This window comes from Lepidochelys olivacea (assembly GCF_965140295.1).
Source record: "Lepidochelys olivacea isolate rLepOli2 genome assembly, chromosome: 9".
NCBI lineage: Eukaryota > Metazoa > Chordata > Testudines > Cheloniidae > Lepidochelys > Lepidochelys olivacea.
In genome coordinates, this window is record NC_140419.1 from 17,736,727 (window position 1) to 17,761,133 (window position 24,407).

Sequence of the window (24,407 nt, forward strand, 5' to 3'; positions counted from 1 at the left end):
CATTGTGATACATGGGGCAGTTTGCCCCTCTCAAAGCTGTTTCAGGCTGTCTGCAGGCTCAGGCATCAGATACACTCAGGTTACGTTTTCAAACTTTTCTCCGCAACTGTGACTTACTTAGGTGAAAGCTCAGATTCTGCTGTAATCGTATGATTCTAGGAGCTAAGCCCAGCTGCTAGCAACAGCCCTCTGGTGCTTGTACTTTAGACCAGTTCTGGAACTGTTGGCCTCTGGAGGTGCATAGTGTGTCCCCTTTTCCCTAGTGTATGGTAGCAATTTCTAGATCATCAGAAGCGTGAACGCCTTTCTATGTCAGCTGTGCTGAGGATGGCAGTACAGCCCTTTCTAAGGCAAACCATTTACCAAGACAATTCACACTGACACTCGTTGCTGGAAATGACATTCACTTTCTCCCACTCTAAAAAAGGAAAGCCTGTGGCCATACTGGAAATCCCCACCGGAGTATATATGTGGCCAATTTCTAGCCACGTGTCTCTTCATACTTTGTACTGTAGGAATTTATGGATGTTAATAATTCACTCTCTTTCTTCAGTGTATAAAATCATGATTTGTGTGGATGGAGAAGAAATCCTTGCCTCCTCTGAACTGATCTATACAGCACCTCAGAACAGCGAATGCAGTCGGGATGTCTTTTAAAAATAACATTGGCTGCTACCCACAGATACCAGATTAACTGTACTAAATGGACATATGTATTTACAGAATATAGATTCTCTTTTGTTCCATAGGTCCTTTTTACTCAGTACATCGCTTCCCCCTATCCACGGGAAGAGCAAATCTGAGAGTTAAATCAACATCTCTCCCTACGGGGGTATGATAACACAAACTCACCCACATACTGCAGATTTTACCGAATAAATTTTGCAACTTCATGTACACAGTGAAATGTAAATTCCTGCTGTCGGAGAGAGACCCCCCTATAATGTTCTTTCAATATCCACTAAGAAACAGTGTCAAGGAGACATCTTCAGTATAATGATTTCATTTAGCCTCTTTTTCAGTGGCTTCCCTACTTCCTTTTGGTCTTTGTTTGACTTTTTCCCTTTTTATTCTGCTTCACTCACCTAACTACTTTTTCTCCTCTCTGGCAGAGGTTTCAGAATTGTTTCTCAGTTCAGGCTGACAAGGTTTCTTCCATGACTGGACGTGGTTCCAGTAATATGTGTAATTCTTCCCTTCCCAATGTACTTATCCTTTTAACTTCTTATTTATTTCAGTTCAACAGGGAGCAACACAAGCCGTGAAAACACATCTGCTTCAACATTCAACATAATTATCAGCAAGTTGTTCTCATCTGTTACTACTTTCCAAGAGGCTTATATGCAGACAGCCAGGGCAATTTACACAGAATCCTGCCATTTAAGTAGGCTATGCATCCACAAAGAAGTTTAGTTTATAACCACCAGTTATCTAATAAAGACATTTTCTAATTTAACAGCTTCCTGTACATCAGAGTTATGCTTTTCTGAGAACTGCAAGAACAGCAGCCAGATTTCTAAATCATTTCCTGATCTCTTCCTTCTGTCTTGGGTTAGTTTTGCCATGATCTAAATTCCTTATTCTAATCCTAAATCCTGAGTTAATCCAGAATTCATGCTTCTAGATTCTTTTGTACCAACAGTATATACTCGGGCTTTCCTTACCAATATTAATTGCATCTTTTGGGGAAGTCTTCATTGCATCTGAGAGTTAGCATCCCATCCCGAGTCCACTGACTTGTGCTAGCAGGCCTTGCACTAGCTGTATAGACGTTGTGGGTCAGGCTGGAACTCAGGATCTCAAGCCTGGAGCTTGAAAGCTCAAGTGCCAGCCCAAGCTGTAACGACTACACAGCTACTTTTAGTGTGCTTGTGAGAGCCCCAGTGACACAACTCTGTGGACCCGAGCTGGGTGGCTCGTTTCCACATGCAATACAGACATACCCTTGAAGTGTCCCATTACCTACAGCTTTAAGATTGATCATTAGTAGTTGGAGCTGATGAGGTTGGTCTTCCCAGCTGAAAGTTCACCAGGCTCAAATACATCTGTAAACAACGCAGAGTGGCAGTGTTTTTTTTCTATCCACTAGAGCCATTAGTTTTTTTTTTTCTAATTTTACCACACCCAGGCAGACTTGCCCATCCACAGAGTTATGGCTAACAGATGGGATTCGTATTGCTAGCTTACCTGCTTCCTCTGTACCTTGCCAAAAGACTATTTCAATTCTCTACTCCAAACTTGAGAACATGGAAGTCCAATTGCTCTTGGCTGCTGGAACCCCAGTTTCCCAGCCAGTTGCACCTTTTATGGATATTTTCTTGAACCTTTTTTCACAGTATTATAAGTACAGCCGTTGTTGCCAGAAACTGTTTCCAGCAGTATCCAACCACATGTTGAGTGAACTAAGGCCAACTTGACTTCTTTGGGAGTGGCTTCCTACACTGCGCCCAGTTTCAATAGCATACTGAAAGCTTCTTCAGCATGGGATAGAACAGGCCTGATTCTCTTCTCAGCTACAGCAGTTTGAAGCAGGAGTATTTCTACCAAAGTAATGGTGCTATCCCAGTGCAAAGGTGGTATTAGATGAGAATCAGGCCCTTGATCTCTTGCAGCACAGATCCCCACAACGAAACACACACTAACTTTAAAATCATCTGGTTATACTCCGACAACTTGCCACTGATTGGTGAAAGCTACCGAGCAAGAGTATAAAACAGAAGCAAAATTTAGATGCAATACAATCATTTTTTCCATATGAATCCGTATATCCCAGTGATCCTCTTATTTCTCTAGGCAGAAAATTAAACAAAACAAAATCTATTCATTGAAAATCTGCTCTGTAAGATATTGTGCAACTTCAGTTCCTATGAGGGCACTCAGCACCAGAAAGGCACAAGCCTTATACACTTTGGATGAAGTCCTGGGCCTACTGAAGTCAATGCCAAAGATCTCATCAACTTCAGCGAGGCTAGGATTTTACCCTGTAACTTCTTCCTTTAAATCATGGCAATGGTGCAACTTTTACTGTCTTAATTTTCTTATTCCAAGGCTCAGTTCAGAGGTTCGTACTCAATTTTTACTCTGGGAAGCGCCACTGAAATGAATGGAAGTTTGCCTATGTTTGGCCCTTGTACATCTATAGAATGACTAATAAAAGCTAAGATACTATGATCTGGGGTATTATGCTATATATCAATATATTTAAAAAGACCCAGTCAAGTAACTAAGGCCCATAATGTTACTTCATCTGAACATTTATTAATCTGGTGGGGGATGTACTTCAGATTTCAAGGGCCTGAGTCTGATCTCATTTACACTGGTCTAAATCAGAAGACAGTGGAGTTACACTGGTGTACCGCTGATGTAAATAGGGGGAGAATCAGACACTGCATTTCTATTTCTTTTTAAATACAACTCGTGATAACATTATGACAGTATGAGCTCCCCTAATCTGTTTCTACTCTAGTAGTGAAGCACAGTGTTTAACTGTTCCTGGACTTGCACACATGGCTGCTGACATCAGCACTGAAACTGCTGCCAAAAAGGGAAGCAAACCAAAAGGAGCCATTCAGGATTCCAAAGAAACAGAGAGAAAGGGGGGAAAAAGGTTTTCCAAAGAGAGAAAGACCTGAGCTTGAAGAGCGAAGATGCTTTATTTTCCTTTTTATAAGAGGACATTACACACCATGAAGAGTAAAAACAAAATTAAAGCTGTAACCAAAAAAGTGATTAACTGTCTCCTTTTTAGTCACTTCACTGCATGTTTCCTATCAGTCATCACATTCCTCCACAAGCTACTTTACTGTTGTCTAGAATATCAGTCTGAGACATGTGGGTCTGGGAATATATTTTTTTATGATGGAATGCTCAGCGAATTGGCATTTTGTCTTTTAAACTAGTCACCCTTTTCCAATCCATAACAATCTGTTTAATTTGATTGTTCCTCAGAAGACCGTGCAACTTAACTGACTTTATGAATCATTTTAGATATATTGCCAATTGCAGCCTGTTTTATAATAACCATTTGTCCTTAGTTTAGCACTCAGAGCTTTCGGGAAGCACTCTGGCTTCGATATTTTGAGAGGCGAGAGCTACACAATACACATGTGTTGCTGCAGGTTAGAGGTGGATGTGTATTCATGTCACATTTCACAGAAGGGTCTGGTGTAAAAATGATTTCAGAAAATTGTGAAACATTTGTCTCTAGAAAAAACTCCTGATCCCAGCAAAAAAAAGCCTTACAATAATTAAGGGCCAAATTTGACTCCTCTTACTCTCAGAGAGAAGGACTTTATACCTGGAGTAGACTCATTCCAGGCTGCAGGTATTACTAAATATGAATAGGTGTGTCAGAATCTGGCCCCAAAGAATTAGGCTTCCTGTCAACTACTTTTCAAAAAAATTGGAATGAAGCAAGAATTATACATACTAAGGTCACAGTGGATTCCATAATAACCCAGTAGGCAGGTACATTTGCCTGTTGCTGGGTGACATTCCTCATTTTCTGCAGAACACTGACACAGTTGGTTACAGTTCTTACCATATGTGCCTGCTGGACAAGCTGAGGGAAGAGGAAATGTAAACCAATGAATTAAATTTGTCTTGGTAAATATAGCACTCAAACAAAGAGCAGGCTAAAATTTATTAAATAAAACTACTGCCTACAGAAGTATGCTGCCCTCTGGGACTCTGGTTTTATTAAATTTACTTGGGGATTACTTTGCTGTTTGATTTTGTTTTGTGCAGTCAATTTATGCCCAACTGCCAAGGGCCAGCTGCAATTTTCTTGTCACTAAAGAAAATCATAGTGTGATGTCAGGTAAAATCGACTAAAATAATAGTATAACTCAAGAGGGACCACATGTATGGATAAAGACATTTTCCCTTGTGTAAATAGTTTAAACTTTCAAGGTTGCTTTAGCACAAACATTTGTACATGTTGCATTTTGTCACTTGTCAGCCATGCTGCCTACATTTTTCTGACTGTTTAGATCTAGGTTCTTATATTAGTGCGCACCACACCATCTGAGCACCTTCGTAGAAATATCAGGCCAAATTCTCAGGTGACATAAATTGGTACAGCAAAAGCAACTTGAATAAAGCTGTGGTGGTTCTTATAGTTATTTATCATTATTTTTATTACTTAGCACCTAGTGCCACTGATTGGGGTTAACAGCCCATTGTGTTACACACTGTACACACACACAAGAAACAGGCAGTCCCTGCCCCAAAAGCTTAGAGTCTCACAGATCAGATAGGGATCGGATTAAAATTTCAATAATCAGATCTTTTTAATAGTAAAATTTATGCTCAGACAACAGGTTTCTGAAATTTTGCATTAAGGAAAAGCAAAATAGGAATCATAGAGCTTGGAGCACAAAATAAATCCAGTTTGTCTTTAAAGATAACCCCAGAATGGATGTGGTTCTTGCCACTGACAATAATAAATAATAATGATAATAAAAATACAATTTTCTGGTGCTCCGGCAGCCAAGAACAGAAGCTGTTCTCCCAAAGAACACCAATGGACGGCAGAGGTGGAAATACTGCCTGCCCTCTGGAGGGACAGAATCCTCAGGTGGACTGGACACTTCCCTGGGCCAGCTTTGTTGAATTTTGTCCCCCTGCTTGCTCTTGCAATCTGCAAGCAGAAAAATCTATATTCAGCTTTCAAGCTGTAGTCCACTTTTATTAATGCAATGTTCTAGCAGTCCTTACTCCTTCAGAGGTTGATTAAATCAGCTGTTCAATTATTTAATAAATGAATCAATCCCCTGTAGATTTTTTTCAAGGGGCAATTAGTCACATGCTTGTATAACAACTTACTTTTTTCACAGCCATAGCCAGTGAATCCTTGAGGGCAGCCACACTCTCCATTCACATGGTGACAAGGGGTACCTGAAGGGCAGTTGCAACGTTTGGTGCAGTAATTGCCATAGTAGCCAGGCAAGCAGGCTGGAATAACCAAACCAGTTTTCATTAGAACAGATTGCAGAAGGGCTTAGAAGAAGCTAAAGACCAAGTTCAGCCCCTGACTGCAAGGGAAGCCGATTATTTCATGCTTTAGCCGGCAAATATATATGAAGAATACTGGTGCTTCCAAGAAGACTACCTCCCCCATTAATAAATTAATGACCATTTATTTCTGTTGTTCAAATGTTACATTAGTTCCAGAAGCAGGAGATGAATTCCAACTCACAATCAGTGAGATCCTGGCCCTTTGAAATCAATGACAAGAACCCCATTGACTTCAAGGGGGCCAGGATTTCACCCATGACCTTTCCCTTTAATGTAAACCTCCTTATGCTGCACAGAAGAAAACTTCATGTGACACTGTCATCAAGAACGACAAGTAAAAATATAAAGTCACCAAGTCGGATCTTAATTATACTTTGAATACTTCTTGCTTTTGCAAGATAAAAATCTTGGGTTTTACAGCACCTGGTGTCCGAATTTTGTCATTTTCTCTGGGGACACTAGAGAAATTTTTCAATGTGACATTTAAAAATTTATTTTATTTTAATGAAAAACTGCATGTGTCATGAAAGGTACAGGTCTGAAAGGACTAGAGACTGACAGCAATTGACATGAAAGAAATTGAAGGGACACAACGTTGATCATCATCATGAGGACAATCTGCTAACGGGCAACTCCAGTTTGACCTGTGGAGAAGAAGAAAACTACCACAGCCTACCAAAAAGTACTACTTAAGGCTTAATTCTGTGAAATGCTGAGTTCCCTCATTGATTTCAGTGGGATCATGCCAGGGCTTAATGATACTATTGCAGGATCAGGGCCTTAATGGAGCAGACACAGTACTCTGTAGATGTCTCGGTTTTACTCTCAGCAGAAACTCACGTTTGTCGCATCGTTTTCCTCGCCATCCTTTTTCACAGTGACACACTCCACTCTGATGGTGGCAGGAAGAGCTGTGTTCACAGTCACACCGTTCCTCACACTGCTGCCCAAAGTATCCAGATGGACAGGCTGAGAGGAAAATTAGATAAGCAGAATAATGGTTCCTCCTGGTCTACAGAAAGCTGATGTGAAAGCCATCAGCCACTGACAAATAAGCTAATATTTATCTTCTGGGAGAGTGGGATGATGAATAGATGATACAAGCACTGAATTTATAATCTGATGAGAGTATATTTAGCATATTTACAATTGTTATACTTGGTCCTGAATGCTAATGACTATGCACAGGAAAGTTTGCAAAGTGGCAGTAACCTGGAATCCTAAAGATCACAATGGATTGTATAGTGATGGCAATACAATACACACTGAACAACAACATACTGTGTTAATAATGATAGTAAATTGTGCCTAGACAATACTTATCATCTCAAAGGACTTTACAAGGTTGCTAATGGGAAACTGAGGCCTGAGGAAGTGAAAGGCCAGTATTTCAAAGATTCCTATGACTTTCACTGACAAATGAAACTTGTGGATTCTCAGCACGGGTAGAAAAAACAGTCCACTTGTGACTTTGCCAAGATCAGACAGCAAGTCAGTGGCACAACTTGAAACAGATCCCAAGTTTCTGGACACTTAGTCCTAAATTCTGTTTTGCTAAGGTACTTATATGCCCCACATTATTATAGTATCTGAGCACCTCACAGGCTTTAATATATTTATCCTCATATCACCCCAGTGAGATAGGGAAGTGTCCCATTTTTCTTTTGAGCAGAGAGATTAAGTGACTTGCCTAAGGTCATACAGGGAATCTGTGGCAGGACAGGGAATTGAATTCAGGTCTCCCAATCCTAAGCTAGCACCTTAACCACTGCACCATTCTTCCTTTCTAGCCACTAGCTATCTCTAGTGCTCTTCAGAATGAAAAGTATTAAGATCAAATTGAAGGACAGAAAGTGACTCAATGTCCTGGAGGGAGAAAGAGCTAAAGTTCCAGACAAAGGAGTCAATGCAAGTGAGAGAGAGACCCTTGGGAGTTGAAATGGGCAGCCACAGCTATAGAATGATTAATAAAAATACAGGAAACATTAATTAATAAGATGCTTTTTATAGAGTCGAAATTTACAATCAGTCAAATCAAAGAAATTAGCCTTCCTACCAACATTGCACTGGTCCCCAATCCATCCTGGATGGCAGTTGCATTTCCCTGAATGTCGGTCACAAATTCCACCATTGCCACAGCTACAGTTCTGCTCACAGCTCTCTCCATACTTCCCATCCTCACACTCTGAAATCAATCAGGGCAGAATTTTATCAGAATCATAAGTGAATGAAAGGTCCAGTCAAAGCAAATGGAGAACATGACGGAACTCACCAAGTTCACAGGCTATTCCAGTCCAGCCTTTGGGACAAATGCATTGTCCAGTTACCTGATCACATACAGCCTGATTGCGACACATGCAGTGCTGTAAACAGTTCATGCCATATAAACCAGAAGGACAAGCTGTAAACAAAATTTAACATAAGAATGGCCATACTGGGTCAGACCAAAAGTCCATCTAGCCCAGTATCCTCTCTTCCGACAGTGGCCAATGCCATGTGCCCCCGAGGGAATGAACAGAACAGGTAATCATCAAGTGATCCATTCTCTGACTCCCACTCCCAGCTTCTGGCAAACAGAGGCTAGGGACACCATCCCTGCCCATCCTAGCTAATAAACCGTTGATGGACCTATCCTCCACGAATTTATCCAGTTCTTTTTTGAACCCTGTTATAATCTTGGCCTTCAAAACATCCTCTGGCAAAGAGTTTCACAGGTTGAGTATGCATTGTGTGAAGAAATACTTCCTTTTGTTTGTTTTAAATCTGCTGCCTATTAATTTCATTTGGTGACCTTAGTTCTTATGTTATGAGGAGTAAATACACTTCCTTATTTACTTTCTCCACATCAGTTATGATTTTATAGACCTCAATCCTATTCCCCCCTTAGTCATCTCTTTTCCAAGCTGAAAAGTTCCAGTCTTATTAATCTCTCCTCATACAGAAGCCGTTCCATACCCCTAATAATTTTTGTTGCCCTTTTCTGAACCTTTTCAAATTCCAATATATCTTTTTTGAGATGGGGCGACCACATCTGGACACAGAATTCAAGATGTGGGTGTACTATGGATTATATAGAGGCAGTATGATATTTTCTGTCTATCTATCCCTTTCTTAATGATTCCAACATTCTGTTTGCTTTTTTGACTGCCACTGCACATTGAGTGGATATTTTCAGAGAACTATCCACAATGACTCCAAGATCTCTTTCTTAAGTGGTAATAGCTAATTTAGACCCCATCATTTTATATGTATAGTTGGAATTATGTTTTCCACTGTGCATTACTTTGCATTTATCAACATTGAATTTCATCTGCCATTTGTTGCCCAGTCACCCAGTTTTGAGAGATCCTTTTGTAGCTCTTTGCAGTCTGCTTGGGACTTAACTATCTTGAGTAGTTTTGTATCATCAGCAAATTTTGCCACCTCACTGTTTACCCCTTTTTCCAGATCATTTATGAATATGTTGAATAGGACTGGTCCCAATACAGACCCCTGGGGGATACCATTATTTACCTTTCTCCATTCTGAATGCTGGCCATTTATTCCTACCCTTTGTTTCCTATCTTTTAACCAGTCACCAATCCATGAGAGGACCTTCCCTCTTATCTCCTGGCAGCTTACTTTGCTTAAGAGCCTTTGGTGAGGGACCCTGTCAAAGGCTTTCTGAAAATCTAAATACACTATATCTACTGGATCCCCTTTGTCCACAGGCTTGTTGACCCCCTCAAAGAATTCTAGCAGATTGGTGAGGCATGATTACCCATTACAAAAACCATGTTGACTCTTCCTTAACAAATTATGTTCATTGATGTGTCTGACAATTTTGTTCTTTACTATAGTTTCATCCAGTTTGCCCGGTACTGAAGTCAGGCTTACCAGCCTGTAACTGCCAGGATCACTTCTGGAGCCCTTTTTAAAAATTGGTGTCACATTAGCTATCCTCCAATCATTTGGTACAGAAGCTGATTTAAATGATAGGTTACAGACTACAGTTAGTAGTTCTACAATTTCACATTTGAGTTCCTTCAGAACTATTGAGTGAATACCATCTGGTCCTGGTGAGTTATTACTGTTTAGTTTATCAATTTGTTCCGAATCCTCCTCTAATGATACCTCAATCTGGGACTGTTCTTCAGATTTATCACTTAAAAAGAATGGCTCAGGTTTGTAAATCTCACTCACATCCTCAGCCATGGAGACCGATGCAAAAAATTCATTTAGTTTCTCCGCAATGGCCTTACCATCCTTGAGTGCTCCTTTAGCATCTCGATCGTCCAGAAGCCCCACTGACTGTTCAGCAGGCTTCCTGCTTCTGATGTACTTAATGTTTTTTTGCTATTACTTTTTAAGTATTTGGCTAGCTGTTCTTCAAATTCTTTTTTGGCCTTCCTAATTATATTTTTACACTTCATTTGCCAGAGTTTATGCTCCTTTCTATTTTCCTCACTAGGATTTAACTTTCACTTTTTAAAACATGCCTTTTTGCCTCTCACTGCTTCTTTTACTTTGTTGTTTAGCCACAGTGTCTCTTTTTTGGTTCTCTTACTATGTTTTTTAATTTGAGTTGAGCCTCTATTATGGCATCTTAAAAAAGTTTCCATGCAGCTTGTTAATTAACCTCCTCATTTTTGTGTAGGTCCCTTTTCTGAAATTTAATGCTACAGTGTTGGGCTGCTGTGGTGTTTTCCCCGCCACAGGGATGTTCAATTAAATTGTATTATGGTCTATATTACCAAGCGGTCCAGCTATATTCACCTCTTGGACCAGATCCTGTGCTCCACTTAGGACTAAATCAAGAATTGTCTCTCCTCTTATGGGTTCCAGAACTAGCTGCTCCAAGAAGAACTTTATCTCTGCATCCCGTCCTGAGGTGACATGTACCCAGACAATACGGGGATAGTTGAAATCCCCCATTATTATTGAGTTTTTTATTTTAATAGCCTCTCTAATTTCCCTGAGCATTTCACAGTCACTATCACCATCCTGGTCAGGTGGTCGGTCATATACCCTACTGCTATAGTCTTATTTGAGCATGAAATTACTATCCATAGAGATTCTATGGTACAGTTTGGTTCATTTAAAATTTTTGATTCTACACTTTCTTTTATAGTGCCACTCCCACACCAGCACGACCTGTTCTGTATTTTTGTACCCTGGTATTACTGTGTCCCATTGACTATCCTCATTCCACCAAGTTTTTGTTATGGCTATTATATCAATATCTTCATTTAATACGAGGCACTCTAGTTCACCCATCTTATTATTTAGACTTCTAGCATTGGTATATAAGCACTTTAAAAACTTGTCACTTTTTAGCTGTCTGCCATTACATGATGTAATTGAATGGGACTTTTTTTTCTTTTGACTGTTTCTCATCAAATCCTACATTTATTTTATTATCTTCCATCCTCTCCTCCTTACCAGGACATAGAGAACCTCCATTAATAGATCCTCCCCTAAGGGATGTCTCTGTTCAAACCACATGCTCCTCTGCACCTGTCGGCTTTCCCCCTGCCCTTAGTTTAAAAACTGCTCTATGACCTTTTTAAGTGCCAGTAATCTAGTTCCATTTTGGTTTAGGTGGAGCCCATCCTTCCTGTATAGGCTCCCCCTTTCCCAAAGGTTTCCCCAGTTCTTAAAAAATCTAAACCCTTCCTCCCTATACCACCATTGTCTCATCAATGCATTGAGACCCTGCAGTTCTGCCTGTCTAACTGGAACTGGAAGCATTTCAGAGAATGCTACCATGGAGGTCCTGGACTTCAATCTCTTACCTGGCAGCCTAAATTTGGCCTCCAGGAGCTCCCTTCTATCCTTCCCTATGTCGTTGGTACCTACATGTACCACGACCACCGGCTCCTCCCCAGCATTACACATAAGTCTATCTAGATGTCTCGAGAGATCCGCCACCTTCACACCAGGCAGGCAAGTCATCGCAAACCCAACTATCTATGCTTCTAATGATCAAATCACCCATTACTAATACCTGTCTCTTCCTAATAACTGGAATTCCCTCCCCCGGAGAGGTATCCTCCGTGCTAGAGGATACCACATCATCATCTTGAAGGAGGGTCCCAACTATGGGATCATTTCCCTCTGCTCCAGTTGGATGTCCTCCTTCCCTGAGACTTTCATCCTCCTCAACAGCAGAAAACTCTTATTAAAAATGCACACAAACTACAAGAATAAGAAGCCATGTCTATACGGACTATATCTGTGCAGAAATTTTACTAATGTTGACAGTTATAATACCCTATATTCCTTCCCCCTACAATGTATACGGTAAATGTCAATTCAATTAGGAATTTTGTGCAACATTCAGAATACAAAACAGCTAACAAACTAAAGCAAGGAAACTATTTACGGTACAGGAAAGCAATGCATTCGAAGTAAGATAGTGCAAGTTAAATACATAGAACTTAACTCTACCTTGTCTTGCACCAATCTGACTGATTGTGCAAGTGATGTAAATCAGGTTTGGATCTGACCTACAGAGCCTGACTCCACTCTGATTTACACTGGAGTAAATCAGGAGTAACTCTGTTGCAACCAACAGAATTACATTAATGTAAAACTGGTTGGGAGCAGAATCAGACCCCTTCAGAACATAGTGGACAGCAATAGTTGACATTTAGTAATAGCTGAAGTTTATTAATATAGTGTCATAGCCACAGGCCACTTTGAGGACAGCACTCAAAGGGTTTACACAATGAAATTTGTTTAGTGATAAGTGAAGAAAGTGCTTAATTGTATCCCAAAACAATGATCTCTAGTCTTTCCCATCCTCACCTATGATAGCAAGAGCTTGATTCTTCACAGCTTTCTCAACAAATAGGCTATGTACTGGTTCCACTTTTTAATGGTTAACTTTGTACGATACACAATTTTATAATTATTACATCTTTCTATCCACAGCAGGCTGATGATATTTTATAGCTTGCCTATTTTTAATTTAAAGAAATTCAAATAATGAATTCCCCACTATGGGTACTGGAACTAGAACTTGGGAACTTTAGCTCAAAGGGCAGAGGCTTGTACTTTAAGTGCTAAAGTGACAACTCCATAAATTGCTAGCAGTAGTAGGTTCTAGGCCACAAAATGGAACAGTCACTAGAGGAGGACACATACCCAACATTCCCTTTCCTCCCCCCCCCGCCTCTCCTGATGATCAAATTATCAGAGAAACCAAACACACAGAAGAATCCACAATGCACCATAATAGAAAGGAACTGTTTGTGTCTGAAAATATGTAGTTTGATTTAGGGTCCTTCTGACTGAAAAAGTAGTTGATTTACAGTTAATTAAAACAAAACAAAATCAACCAAAAACCCTCTACTATTTGAAGCTATTTCCTTAAGAGAAACTTCACATTTCAGCCAATACTGTACCCATCAGTATAAGGGGAAGACTTGTGTGTCTATACTCCCCTCCCCCATGGAAATCATAAGCATGTGGAAAGTCCTTTTGTCCTTAGATTTTAAAAGGGGCTTTCAGACTTCCCTAAAATACAAATAGCTACCATTTTACTGCAGATTTGTTCAATTAGCAATTCCAAAGTGACTGGCGAAGCTCCCAGTGATGACATTCAATCCTAGATTTAGCTTATGGTGTATAGAGCAACCACAAACTAGCGATTTGTAGGAGGATAACTGCTACATTGGGATGAGAGCACAGGGCTACATTGCTGGTTCTGGATCACTTATCTAGACAATCCAAACGTTCTGTTTTTAAATTGAAATAGGTCCAAAGGGGGTAAAGTGGATAAATATTTGATGTTGCCTGGATTATTTTTTATTTCATTTTAATTTTCAAAGATGGCAGGTTTTCTGTCTTACTACATTCTGGGACATTTTATCCCTCTTAGTCAAATCAGCTATTCTCTGGAACTCTCTACTGTACCCCTTCACTTTGTACTCCTGGGAGTTTCAGCTTCTACTGTTTTGTGCTTGTATGGTACCTTAGACAATGAGGTCCCGGTCCAGGCCTAAGTACTATGATAATATAAATAATAAATAAAAATACTGTATAATAATTTATGTGCGGACTTCTCCTAGCTGCCCACACACTTAATAAATATTAGTAGATATAGGACACCCTGAACTTAAAATGGTTCTGTCCCTCAATTAGAACATTATTTTTATAGACTGTGTGGCCCATTTGTACATATGTTTAATTAACATACAGTAAAGCCTGTACCAAAGACCACCCTTATTCAGCAATCACCTGTATGTATTGCTGTAAGCATAAATCAGTTTCTAAAAGACCAATATCTGTCTGTCCCTTTGCTTAAGGTAGGTTACACTGAATATCTATACTGGAAATTAACTTTAAGATATTCTGCAAAAAACATACAGAACTTCCACAAATAGAGTTTGTGTGGCTAAGTCCATTACCAACTGGGCAGACATCAGCCAGTGGGTTGTGATAATATTTCTATTATCTTCTTTTGATTAAAAGCCATTTGATAAAGCAATGTACAAAGCCGGCAATTGAAATACTAATGAAAATCCCTAAGTAAGAAGTTTTGTTTTCCCCTTCTGTCATCTTCTTGCAACAGAAGTTAAGTTCTCACTGCACCTTGCTGGCAGGTAGCTCCTCTCCATCCTGCTGCGCAAATACACATCCCAGTTACATGATCACAGCGCGCTCCATTGTGACAATTACAAGCATGACTGCAGCCTTCCCCGTAACTGTCACCCTGGCAGGCTGCAAAGAGAGTACCATAAAATGCAGTTACAACACATCAAAGGAGGCATCATACAGAGCAAAATTCAGACATAACCCAATTCAAGAGAAATCAGTAAGAAATTGGCTTCTCATGAAACACTGTTCATATCATACCTATACATAAGTTCATATATTAATCAGGCCTGACACTAAATAATGTGGGCTTAAAGATACATATCAACGCATTCTGAACAGATTTTTATCAAAGACTCAAATCACGCGGGTGATATATCACCTGTCATTCTCCTGTACCTTGGAATGTCTTTGTCTTAAACTAATGGTCCAGCAGAACAGGCAGCTTGACAGGTTGGTTATTTATTTGCAGCCTGGTAAGAGAACTGACAACTTCATTGTTTTCATTGTTCATTTTTCACAGTTCGATGCTTTAGCTCGCCCGAAGCCTTATTCTTTGGTAAGAAAGCAGTGATATTTCCATCACATTGGGTAAGCAGCTGGCTCCCAGGTGAAAACTTAACCCTGTATCTCACAAGTTTATCCATGCTTCAGCTCCATTTTGTTCTCTACTGGTGTTGCCTCCCATGGACAAACTGGCATTACAAGATTTCTGCTGTCTTCATTGTCATGGCTCTGTCTTTAAATGGCAGTAAATGGAGTATACTGTCACTTTGCTTTCTAAAGTATCACTCAAGGTAGTTAAGGAAGAAAAGCAGGATTGTCCTTATAGATAGCCAAGATAAAAGAATAAGATACTTGTTGTCTTGGTCTTAATGGAGGCTTTAATTCTATTGTGTCACACTTGTTTTCCCACAGATAATAAACATCATCGGCATTCTTCCCAAGAGCAAATAAACAGGTCTGATCCTGTGAAATGCCATGTGTCCTTTGCTCCCATTAACTTTGGCACATAGCACCTCATGGGACTGGGCCCACACTTTGACCTTTCATCAAAATCCCTAGCCCTTTTGGGGAGCAAGATGTAGTATTGCATGAAGGACTCATCCATGAGAGATAGAACAGAAGAATGGAATTTTCCCCACTTCAGTTGTGAATGTGGTTGACAGCATTTGGCCTATTCATAACCTGTAGCTTCTTGTCTGGGCTTTTCAGTGTCCCAGTGTGATTTACATGGATGACATTTCACTTGTAGCACCTTTTCAACATATTTTTTTTTAAATCAGTTAGGTCCCATCTGTATCACTACTGTAGCCAAGCCCAGGGACCTGGTTATAATGTTGTTAAACTCTATATTGAAGACTCAGACCATCTGAATGAGCTTTACCTTGATTATGGAGATAGATTTAAATTGTGGCCACAATACAAATCAGCATTATGCTGTAAAAGGGTGTTACTAAGTCCCCGATTTAGCGTAGATTAACCCTGAGAGTGTATCTCACCAGAAGTTTACATCACGTGCATACAAATCTCTTGTTATGCCTACTAGGAGACAGATGGGATTTATCAGTGAATTAGAAATTCCAAAACAAAAGCAGGAACTCTTGGTGAGGAAAATTAAACATTCTTGTCTCTTGTTAGGAGTATACAAGCCTTCTTGGTTCATCTTTGGGGCATACTGCTTAGCAGGGGATTTACAATGTTAGAAGACTGAAACAGCAAGTGAAATTATCAAGCTATGTTTGCAGGTTTCTCTACTGATGGAGCAGAGTGAATTGAATTCTTCTTCCTCTTTTTTTGATGAGGAGTGTAAAGATACTAGTTTATAAACTACATTAGGTGGCTAGGTAAAAAATCAATTAAAATCCCATGATGCCAGAATTATTTTTCAGCATCCTTCTGCACCTCTCATTACTTGAAAACAAATGCTGCTCCCCCAGCTGTGAGCGCTAGCAGATTCCAGGAAATGCCAGCACAAATACGCAACACAGAACAAAGGCAAAGAGGCATGTGTGAATGCCCCCAGCAAAGCAGGGGTCAGAGTACTCTCTGCAAGGCTTGAATTATACTGTTTGGAGCAGTAGGACAAACAGTACAATGGATCCAAATCTTAAAACGGTTTCTTCCTCTTCGATAGGTGCCATTGTTTTAAAAGATTTACAGGTGGACAATATCTCACCCGTACCTGGGGGTAGAATGGAGCTGGCTGCACACCCAGTGCAAAAGCCAGCTTGTAGATCCAGAGCAGGATAGCTTAACAATTTGCTTATTGCTCCTCTGGCCCGAAGCACTGTGCAGTGCTTGCTGTTGATGGCAGCATGTGCACTAGAGCTGATTGGACGTGCCTAGCTAACCATCCCACATCCTTTGTGGAAGCTGTGCAGGTGCACTCACCAGACATGCACTCAAAGTGTCCTGGCCTGTAGGACGGATCTTGCCATTCTGCTTGTGCAGAGCTGTGTGGGGCAGAAGCTTCCCATGGCTTTTCCCCCTACCACACTGTGTATGGGCAGAAGGCAGGATTAATCAATGCTTGAGTTACCGATATTAGCAACTTCTAGAGCTACCGGAAAGGTCCCTCAGTTGAATCAGCCACTTCATTCCTCAGGGAACTTGGCATCTTAAGTTAAACTTCTGGAAATAAGTGAACTTTAGTCATGATCAATGCTGGTAAATGTTGCTGGTGTTTGACACAAAGCAAGCACAGATTTCAAACTGACTTGCAGGCCACTACTCTTGGCAGAGAGAAAGAACAAGTCAGACTCATTTATTTAACCTTCCTTGTTTACATGTTCTCTTCAGATAGGTTGCATCCTGTCTTGTCAATAATTCTGAAAGCTTTCTCATCTGCACACTGGGACTTCCCAAGGCCAGCAGCTCTTAATACTGCTAAGTCTTAGATCAACTCTATTTCTGTCTTAGTTAGGTTCCTCCAAACTTTAGCCCTCTTCCCCATTACCAAGGCTCTCAACAGCAGCCCTGATATAAATATAATCATATCTGTGGTTAGATGACCTGGAAAAATGCACTGTTTATTATTATTGTTATTATTATTAGCAACCTTTGGCCAAACCTGCAAAGTCATCCACACAGTACACGGCATTACTAGATGATGATACATTGTTTAGCTAAGAAAGAAACAGGTCACCCCTTTGCATTGTTATTTGACCTTACTCTTTTGCAGGCAAAAGGAGTCTTGAAGCCTTTGGTGTCTTAACTAGCACAAGGGATAAATCAAGGGCAGCATAAAGCTTTAATGGTTCCAGTGCAAGAGAATAAATGGTTGCTTTCTTACGTAATCCCAGTAGACTTTGCTACGAAGATGAAGGGGGACATGTGAGGCCTATGACAAAGGGCCTCATTTCTTAATTGAATTTAATAAAATGTGTAGGAACAAAGCTTCCCATTTTTAATACAGTTTACAGAGCAGTCAAGAGCGAAGCTGACGGATTGTTCACTTTGTGGATCTTTTGAAGGGCAGTGTACATGGACTGCAACCAAGAAACAAGCAACACACCCACTCAGCAACACCTCTGCTCCCAAACAGCACAGACATATTTCAATGGCACTATATTTCACAAAGCCTGTTGATTAACCTATAAACAGGGTAGTAAGAGAGATTACCATTGACATGAAGAATTTTAATACATTAAACTGAAGGTGGAATAGCTGGTCCAGGTGTTTGTAGGAGGAAAAGTAACTGGGTGGAGGCACTGACGGATTGTTTGGAAAGTAGGTGGGAGGACAGCAGAAAGGTTCAACAACATTGTCCCTGAAGTCAGGGGACTTGTCCAAACAGGGATGGGGGAGGTTGTGGGAGAGGATCTTTAGATAGAAGGGAGGATGTGTGAGCTTGTGTGTACAGAGGGAATTGAAGGAAAGAGATGGGATATGGTAAGGTAGGTAGAGGTAGCAAGAGTGTTTGGTTGTTGCATGTCCCATGACAGCAGGCCACTGTGGGGGTTGAGCTGGAATAGGGGTGGTCAAATCAGGGTGCATGTCTGGAAAGGTTGCAGTCAGGTTTGGTCATTAAGGTGGTTGGAGTTTGCAGGAGGGTGACAAAATGTAGGTGTTTGTCAAATAAGTGTATTAAATAAACTATAAACTTCTAGCTGAGAGAATCATGACATTTGTGGATCAAAGGACCCCTGTACAGGCCTCCACAAACAATAAGAATCGATTTATTGTGCGATGCTGCTATGGATGAGTATAAATTGTTCTGAGCTGTCTGCAGAGGATGATTATACTGTACTTTCAGGGTGAAATCCTGGCTCAGTTGAAGTCACTGGGGTCAGGATTCATCCTCAGTGTTTGAAGGATTAAAGCTTAAATAAAAAATTAATTTGGAAAAGAAAACACCATCACTGATTTTTTCAAACAACAAGGCTCAGTGATGCCTGCAACTGATGCTATGAAGATAAGGAAAAGAATGACTTTCCATCAGATTTGCTGGCAGATTTATTAGAGGATCCAGAAATAATGTCTATTCAAAACAGAAACAAAGCAACCACCACAGAAGCTACATTGTTAAGTGGGACAGTTTATTCTTGTTTGTGAAATTCCAGGAACTTACCTTTTTTGCAAATGACATTTCTAAAAATTAATGATAAAGCCCCCCCCGCACACACACACACTCCACCCTAATAGCAAAACAATCTCTGCTTTGATTTTTTTCCACAGTGTACTTTTGTAATCTTATAATTGGCAATTTGATAAGACTCAGCAGAAACATGGGAGTAACATTTTGCCGTTTAACACTTAATAGAAATGAAAAGTTCGGTTAACATATTACAGGACACAACTGTGCTATCTAAAAACAAATGGGACGTACTGTGAAACACTTACAGTGTTTGATGTATTGTAATGGCAGTAAAAGGAAATAACAGAATATTTGCATGCCAACCAAAAAAATTGTTTCCATTTATGGCATCTCTGGAAAGAAGTATGACTTACCTATCTAACTTACTAGGTTCTTCTAGGCCTAATAAGGAGCAATTTTTAGAGTTAGGAAGATGGACTTTTGTGAGCTTTGCCACAGCTTTGCTGGGATCATTGCTGTTATACGTACGTTGGTCACACTTGGCTCCCACCCAGCCAGGGAGGCATTGGCATGTTCCTATGATGTGGTCACAGTGAGCTGCATTCTTGCATTCACACACCTGGTGGCAGTCAACTCCAAAAAATCCATCTGGACAAGCTAAAAACGGAAAAAAGGTGGGTTTTATAAAAAGCAGTTCCCATTTCTTTACACAACTGTCTGGCAAACAGCAAACTCCAGCTCTTGCCTTCTGGAAATTCTGTACATGGGAAAACTTTTAGTTGGTGCCCTTTTTAGTTATACTGTCAATTTGAAATTATACTTGGGAGCCTGTGTCCCATTAAAGGTTAAAACTGAAAAGCAGTGCATGGGGAAATCCACACACGAGTCCCATTATTGTGCATGTCCTACAATTTGGGGTGTATGGACCCTGATTAGTATTTTGCACATATTATACTGTTGTACAGATTACAACATAGGGAAATGCAGCTGAGCCTATAATCCAAAACCACAAGACTAGAGAGTTAATGAATGTGAATTCACATAAACCAGTTGTTATGTTATTAAAAGGAGCTGTGAAGAAAAAGGTGAATAGACTAAAAAGAGGAAAGACTTCCCAGTTCTATGTGAGATACATGTGGAGATAAGGTGGATCTCAAGAGGTCAGGCAATTCTGTATAACACAAAGTCTAGAAGACCATCCTTGTCCCATCTCCTTATCTTTAGACTTGGGGACATACGATCCAGTTGACTGTCCTGCCATATTTCTAAGGAGTTTTACAAAACAAATATAAGATATATTATTGTAGTTCAGTGTTTACAGGAAAAACTTGCTAGAAGAGGCAGATAATTCACATTGGCAAAGAACATCAAGAGCAACTAAATGTGGCAGGGCCTCTTCAGGGCACCACAGAGATTCAATAAATACACTTGTAGAGTGTGAGAAAGATTAGACCTGCTGATTCAGGCTATGTATGCACCAATAAGGAACACTTGGCATAGTGAGAATAAACTGTCAACAATTGTCTCAGTGGCCAAGAGGTTTCTATATCCATATTATGCGCAAAATACTATGCTAAAAGAATGCTAAGGTTGCCTAGTCAAACTCTCAAAAGTTAGGAAGTGACAGAATTAAGGCTGCCTGTCCAACCTTAATTCAGCCCCCTCGTGCATCTGCATTATCATGAAGTTTTAATTATATGAATATGTCCAGTTTTTACACAGGACCCCTCCCTCATTCAGTATACTGGATGGACACTGAATGAGTAGCTATGCAATATTTTGTTTTATCCACATTGCTCAATGTGTGGCATTAGGCTTTACTTACTGCACACCATTTAAACCCTACCGAATTATTAATTTCCTCATGAGCTTTTCTATGATGCCTATCACTATAATGTCTGAGTGCTTAAGAAACATTAATGAATCAAATTTGACAGCACCCCTATATTGGTGGACACTTTTTACCTTAACCTCTGTGCCTCGGTTCCCCATCGGTAACATGAGATTTTGTGTGTACAAAAGTTGTGTGTGTACAATTTTCTATTTTTTTAAAAAAAGAAACCACCCAATGCACAAACAAATCCCCCCACAGGAATTCCATCATGTGGAATCATACTAACATCTGCATGGATCATCAACATGGTTGGAACCTTTAGATCTACAGCATAGACTTCTGCCACATGAGCTAACTGAGTAACTGATAGCAATAAGAGATTGTTATCCTCTGTCTGGAGCAGTCACTGGAGGGAGATGAGACACACTTTGCCAGTGGGTTTCAAAGATGGCAACAGAGGAATGTTGAGACTCAGGAATCTTGTGTTCCATTCCAGGTTCTGGAGGGATGCGTTCTCTAGTGGACAGAGACCTTCTGACCCCGTCTTAGTCCTGTCTCTTCCCCACCACCTCCCATCCATGTACGGCTGGTTCCTTGTTCCAGTGTTCTTGTCTCACTAGCCCTAGTCCTCAACATCCTGCTGGCCTTCTCATTGCAGTCCCAGTCTCTTTGCCCCATCAGTCCCAGTTTCCCATGCTCTGCCCCCTACCTCCTATTCCTCCACCTGCCAGCCCCTCCATTTCTCACCATTAGGCTTGATGTAATGGTGAGAAATCTAATTCTTCCATTGCTGTTGCAACTGAAAATGGGGTCTTGTAAAAGAGTGTTGCTACCTACCCTGCCTATAATACAATGAACTCCAGTACAATATCTGTAGACAACAGTGGACTAAAATAGAAAATGAATGTAAGTTCTCTGCTGGCAAAAGGTAGTAGTGGTGGTGTAACCCACACACCTGCTGGGGGTGGTGTTCTGTCCCATCGAGTGGCACCAAGACCACTTAGAGAGAGAGAGTAACGAGTTTGCTCTACACCCTCAGCTAAAAGGCAGTTGGTTTTTAGCTCATACAATAGAGGCTCATGCACTGGGGCTCAGGTTTGATCCCGCCTGCCAACCACCAGGATCTGTTGGTGTTACAGTAGCACAGAGCAAGGTCTGATTTGGAAGTTCACTTTGCCTTGACAGTGGCAGCTTGGTTTTCTGAACATATGATTTCATACAACTGGCTCATTTACTCCAAGTGGAATGGCAATTCTCTTCTTCAGTCAGTCCAGCCTGTAGCTTCTTCAAGGTCGCATGGATGCTTTGAGACTTACTGTACCTTCCAAACACATGGTGTCTCAGAGAAATGGGGAAATAGAATATATATCGGTGTCAAACAGTCAAGAAGTATTAGTCAGCCTTCTGTTTATTTTTATTTGGTGGGCAAGCCGATATCAAGCTGCAAATTAGAAATTACTGCATGTGGTTTCAACTCTTAACTGAATCACTGTATACTGCATATTATTGTTTATTAAGTTCCAGTAGTGTGTAGGACTCAGTGTACAAGAAATACCTTCCCCAACTACTGAAAATAAGTTTTTGAGTCTGTGTCCCAGACAGGGTTGGCAAATAGATTTTGCCAGACAAAAGGACATAGATTCACCTGTCTGCCTTGATTTACGTGAAAAATGAGCATTGTAAGCTAACGCAAAGGAAGTCTTTTTGCATACAACATCAACATGAGGATGGTAAACCAGTACTCTGGGGAATAAAGCACAGGGGAACGGTGTCATCCTGTCTCTAGGATCAAAACAGTGGATTTTGGGGTATAAGAAGAAAGCAAAAGGATATCCCTTTTATCCTTCACTGGGGAAGCAAAAAGAACAGCGCTTTTTCCATTTATGACAGGAGGATCCCTGCTTTGTTAGTTGGAACTGCTGGGAGATAACTTTAACAGGCTAAACTAAAGTAGCTTGTCACACCTAAAGCAAAGTTTATATTTATAATAAATTTATGATTGTTTTCACTATATTTCAATGCTGTGAAGTTATAAAGGACCTGATCCTGAGTTGTAGCAGTCAAGCTGTGTGTACATTGTTCTTTTGGGGACTGCAAATCTGGTAATTTCCATGAGTGTGCAGTGAAAGAGGGTTGGATACTACAGGGGGACACTTTCAGAGGGGCTGCGGTGCACCGACTGTTACCTGCAAGGTACAGTGAGGGCTGGCAGAGCCCTTTTCTTTTTAGTATATACTCAACGTGCCTCAGGTGGCATGTGACCAGGATACATCACCGAATTTGGTCCGCTGGTTCCATCATTAGTTTCCCTGTCCTGGGCTGGGTACTGACAGGGAGCATGACATGAACACTGATCCATGATTATTTGGGTGACTAACAGACTGGTGGTGTCAGGGAGCTGATACACCGTTAACGACAAGCAAGTCTTTCTCTTGCTGAGGCAAGAGGGTAACAAGATGACTCCCAGTCCTGGGCACCTCAAGAAGAGTCACACTCCATGTGGACCACCAGCATGAGAGGGGGTGAGACACATTTTGCAAGTGGGTTTCACAGACATTTGCTGACAGCTGAGGATTGGTGAGACTCAGGAAGCTTGAGCTCCATTCCAGGCTCTGGTGGGAAGTATTCTCTAATAGGCACAGATTCTTTGGAGCATTCCCCCCTCAAGTTTGATCCCTTCTGCCCATCCCATCCAATCTATCCATAAACAGTCCTGTCTCTTCCCCACCCCTGGCTGCTTGTCCCAGTCCCTTTATGCTTACCTATCCAGTCCCGGAAATAATGTATATAACAAAATATATTGTCTTTTATTTTGATTTCATTTTAGTTGACAAGTTCAGAATTTTTGTTTTTTAGAAGTACTCCAGGAAGAACAACCAAATTATCTCAAGACTGACTAACTTGTCTTACAATTCATATAGCAGAGAAAGATAAGCAGAGGGGACAGTGGTTCATTTAATCCGTTCTTCTTGCTAGCATATATTTGTTCCTTGCAGAATATTTTCTTATGCTTCATGTAGTCTAGTTATAAATGTCTCGAGCACTTCTACTTCCCTCAAGACCTTTTGCATGAAGCCATATCTGCCATGGACTGTATCAATGGTGGAAGTGAGTGAATAATTGTTTTTTTTTTTATAGATAGCCAAACCAAAAAATAAAATAAACTAAATTTGGTTCGTTTCTAACCAAACCTGATTCCTGCCCTCCTTCCCCCTTCCCCCCAAATGAAAAGGCAAAACACGTTCATTCAGGTCGAACAAAACATTTTGAATGCCCACTTGAATCAGTGTTTGAAAATGAAATGCCAAAATGGGGTTCATTTTGAAAACACTGAAGTGAAACTTCAACATTTCCTACATTTGTTTTCCTCTAATTCTTTTGCTCAAACTATTCGCCAAATTTGATCCAAATTCATGAAAGGTTTCAGGACCCTGA

The 24,407-nt window shown here is 40.5% G+C and overlaps 1 protein-coding gene across 1 annotated transcript in view; it reads right to left on the reverse strand.

Annotated features, from left to right (window-relative positions):
* The window catches only part of LOC311526720 (uncharacterized protein), a 297,707-nt gene that overhangs the window by 15,078 nt on the left and 258,222 nt on the right, over positions 1–24,407 (reverse strand). Inside the window, exons 23-29 of the mRNA XM_084640019.1 lie at positions 19,667–19,795; positions 14,596–14,724; positions 8,291–8,419; positions 8,075–8,203; positions 6,859–6,987; positions 5,827–5,955; positions 4,430–4,561 (exon numbers count right to left, since the gene is read on the reverse strand). Of these exons, the coding sequence (XP_084496145.1) occupies positions 4,430–4,561; positions 5,827–5,955; positions 6,859–6,987; positions 8,075–8,203; positions 8,291–8,419; positions 14,596–14,724; positions 19,667–19,795 (906 nt within the window). The remainder of the gene's footprint in view (positions 1–4,429; positions 4,562–5,826; positions 5,956–6,858; positions 6,988–8,074; positions 8,204–8,290; positions 8,420–14,595; positions 14,725–19,666; positions 19,796–24,407) is intronic.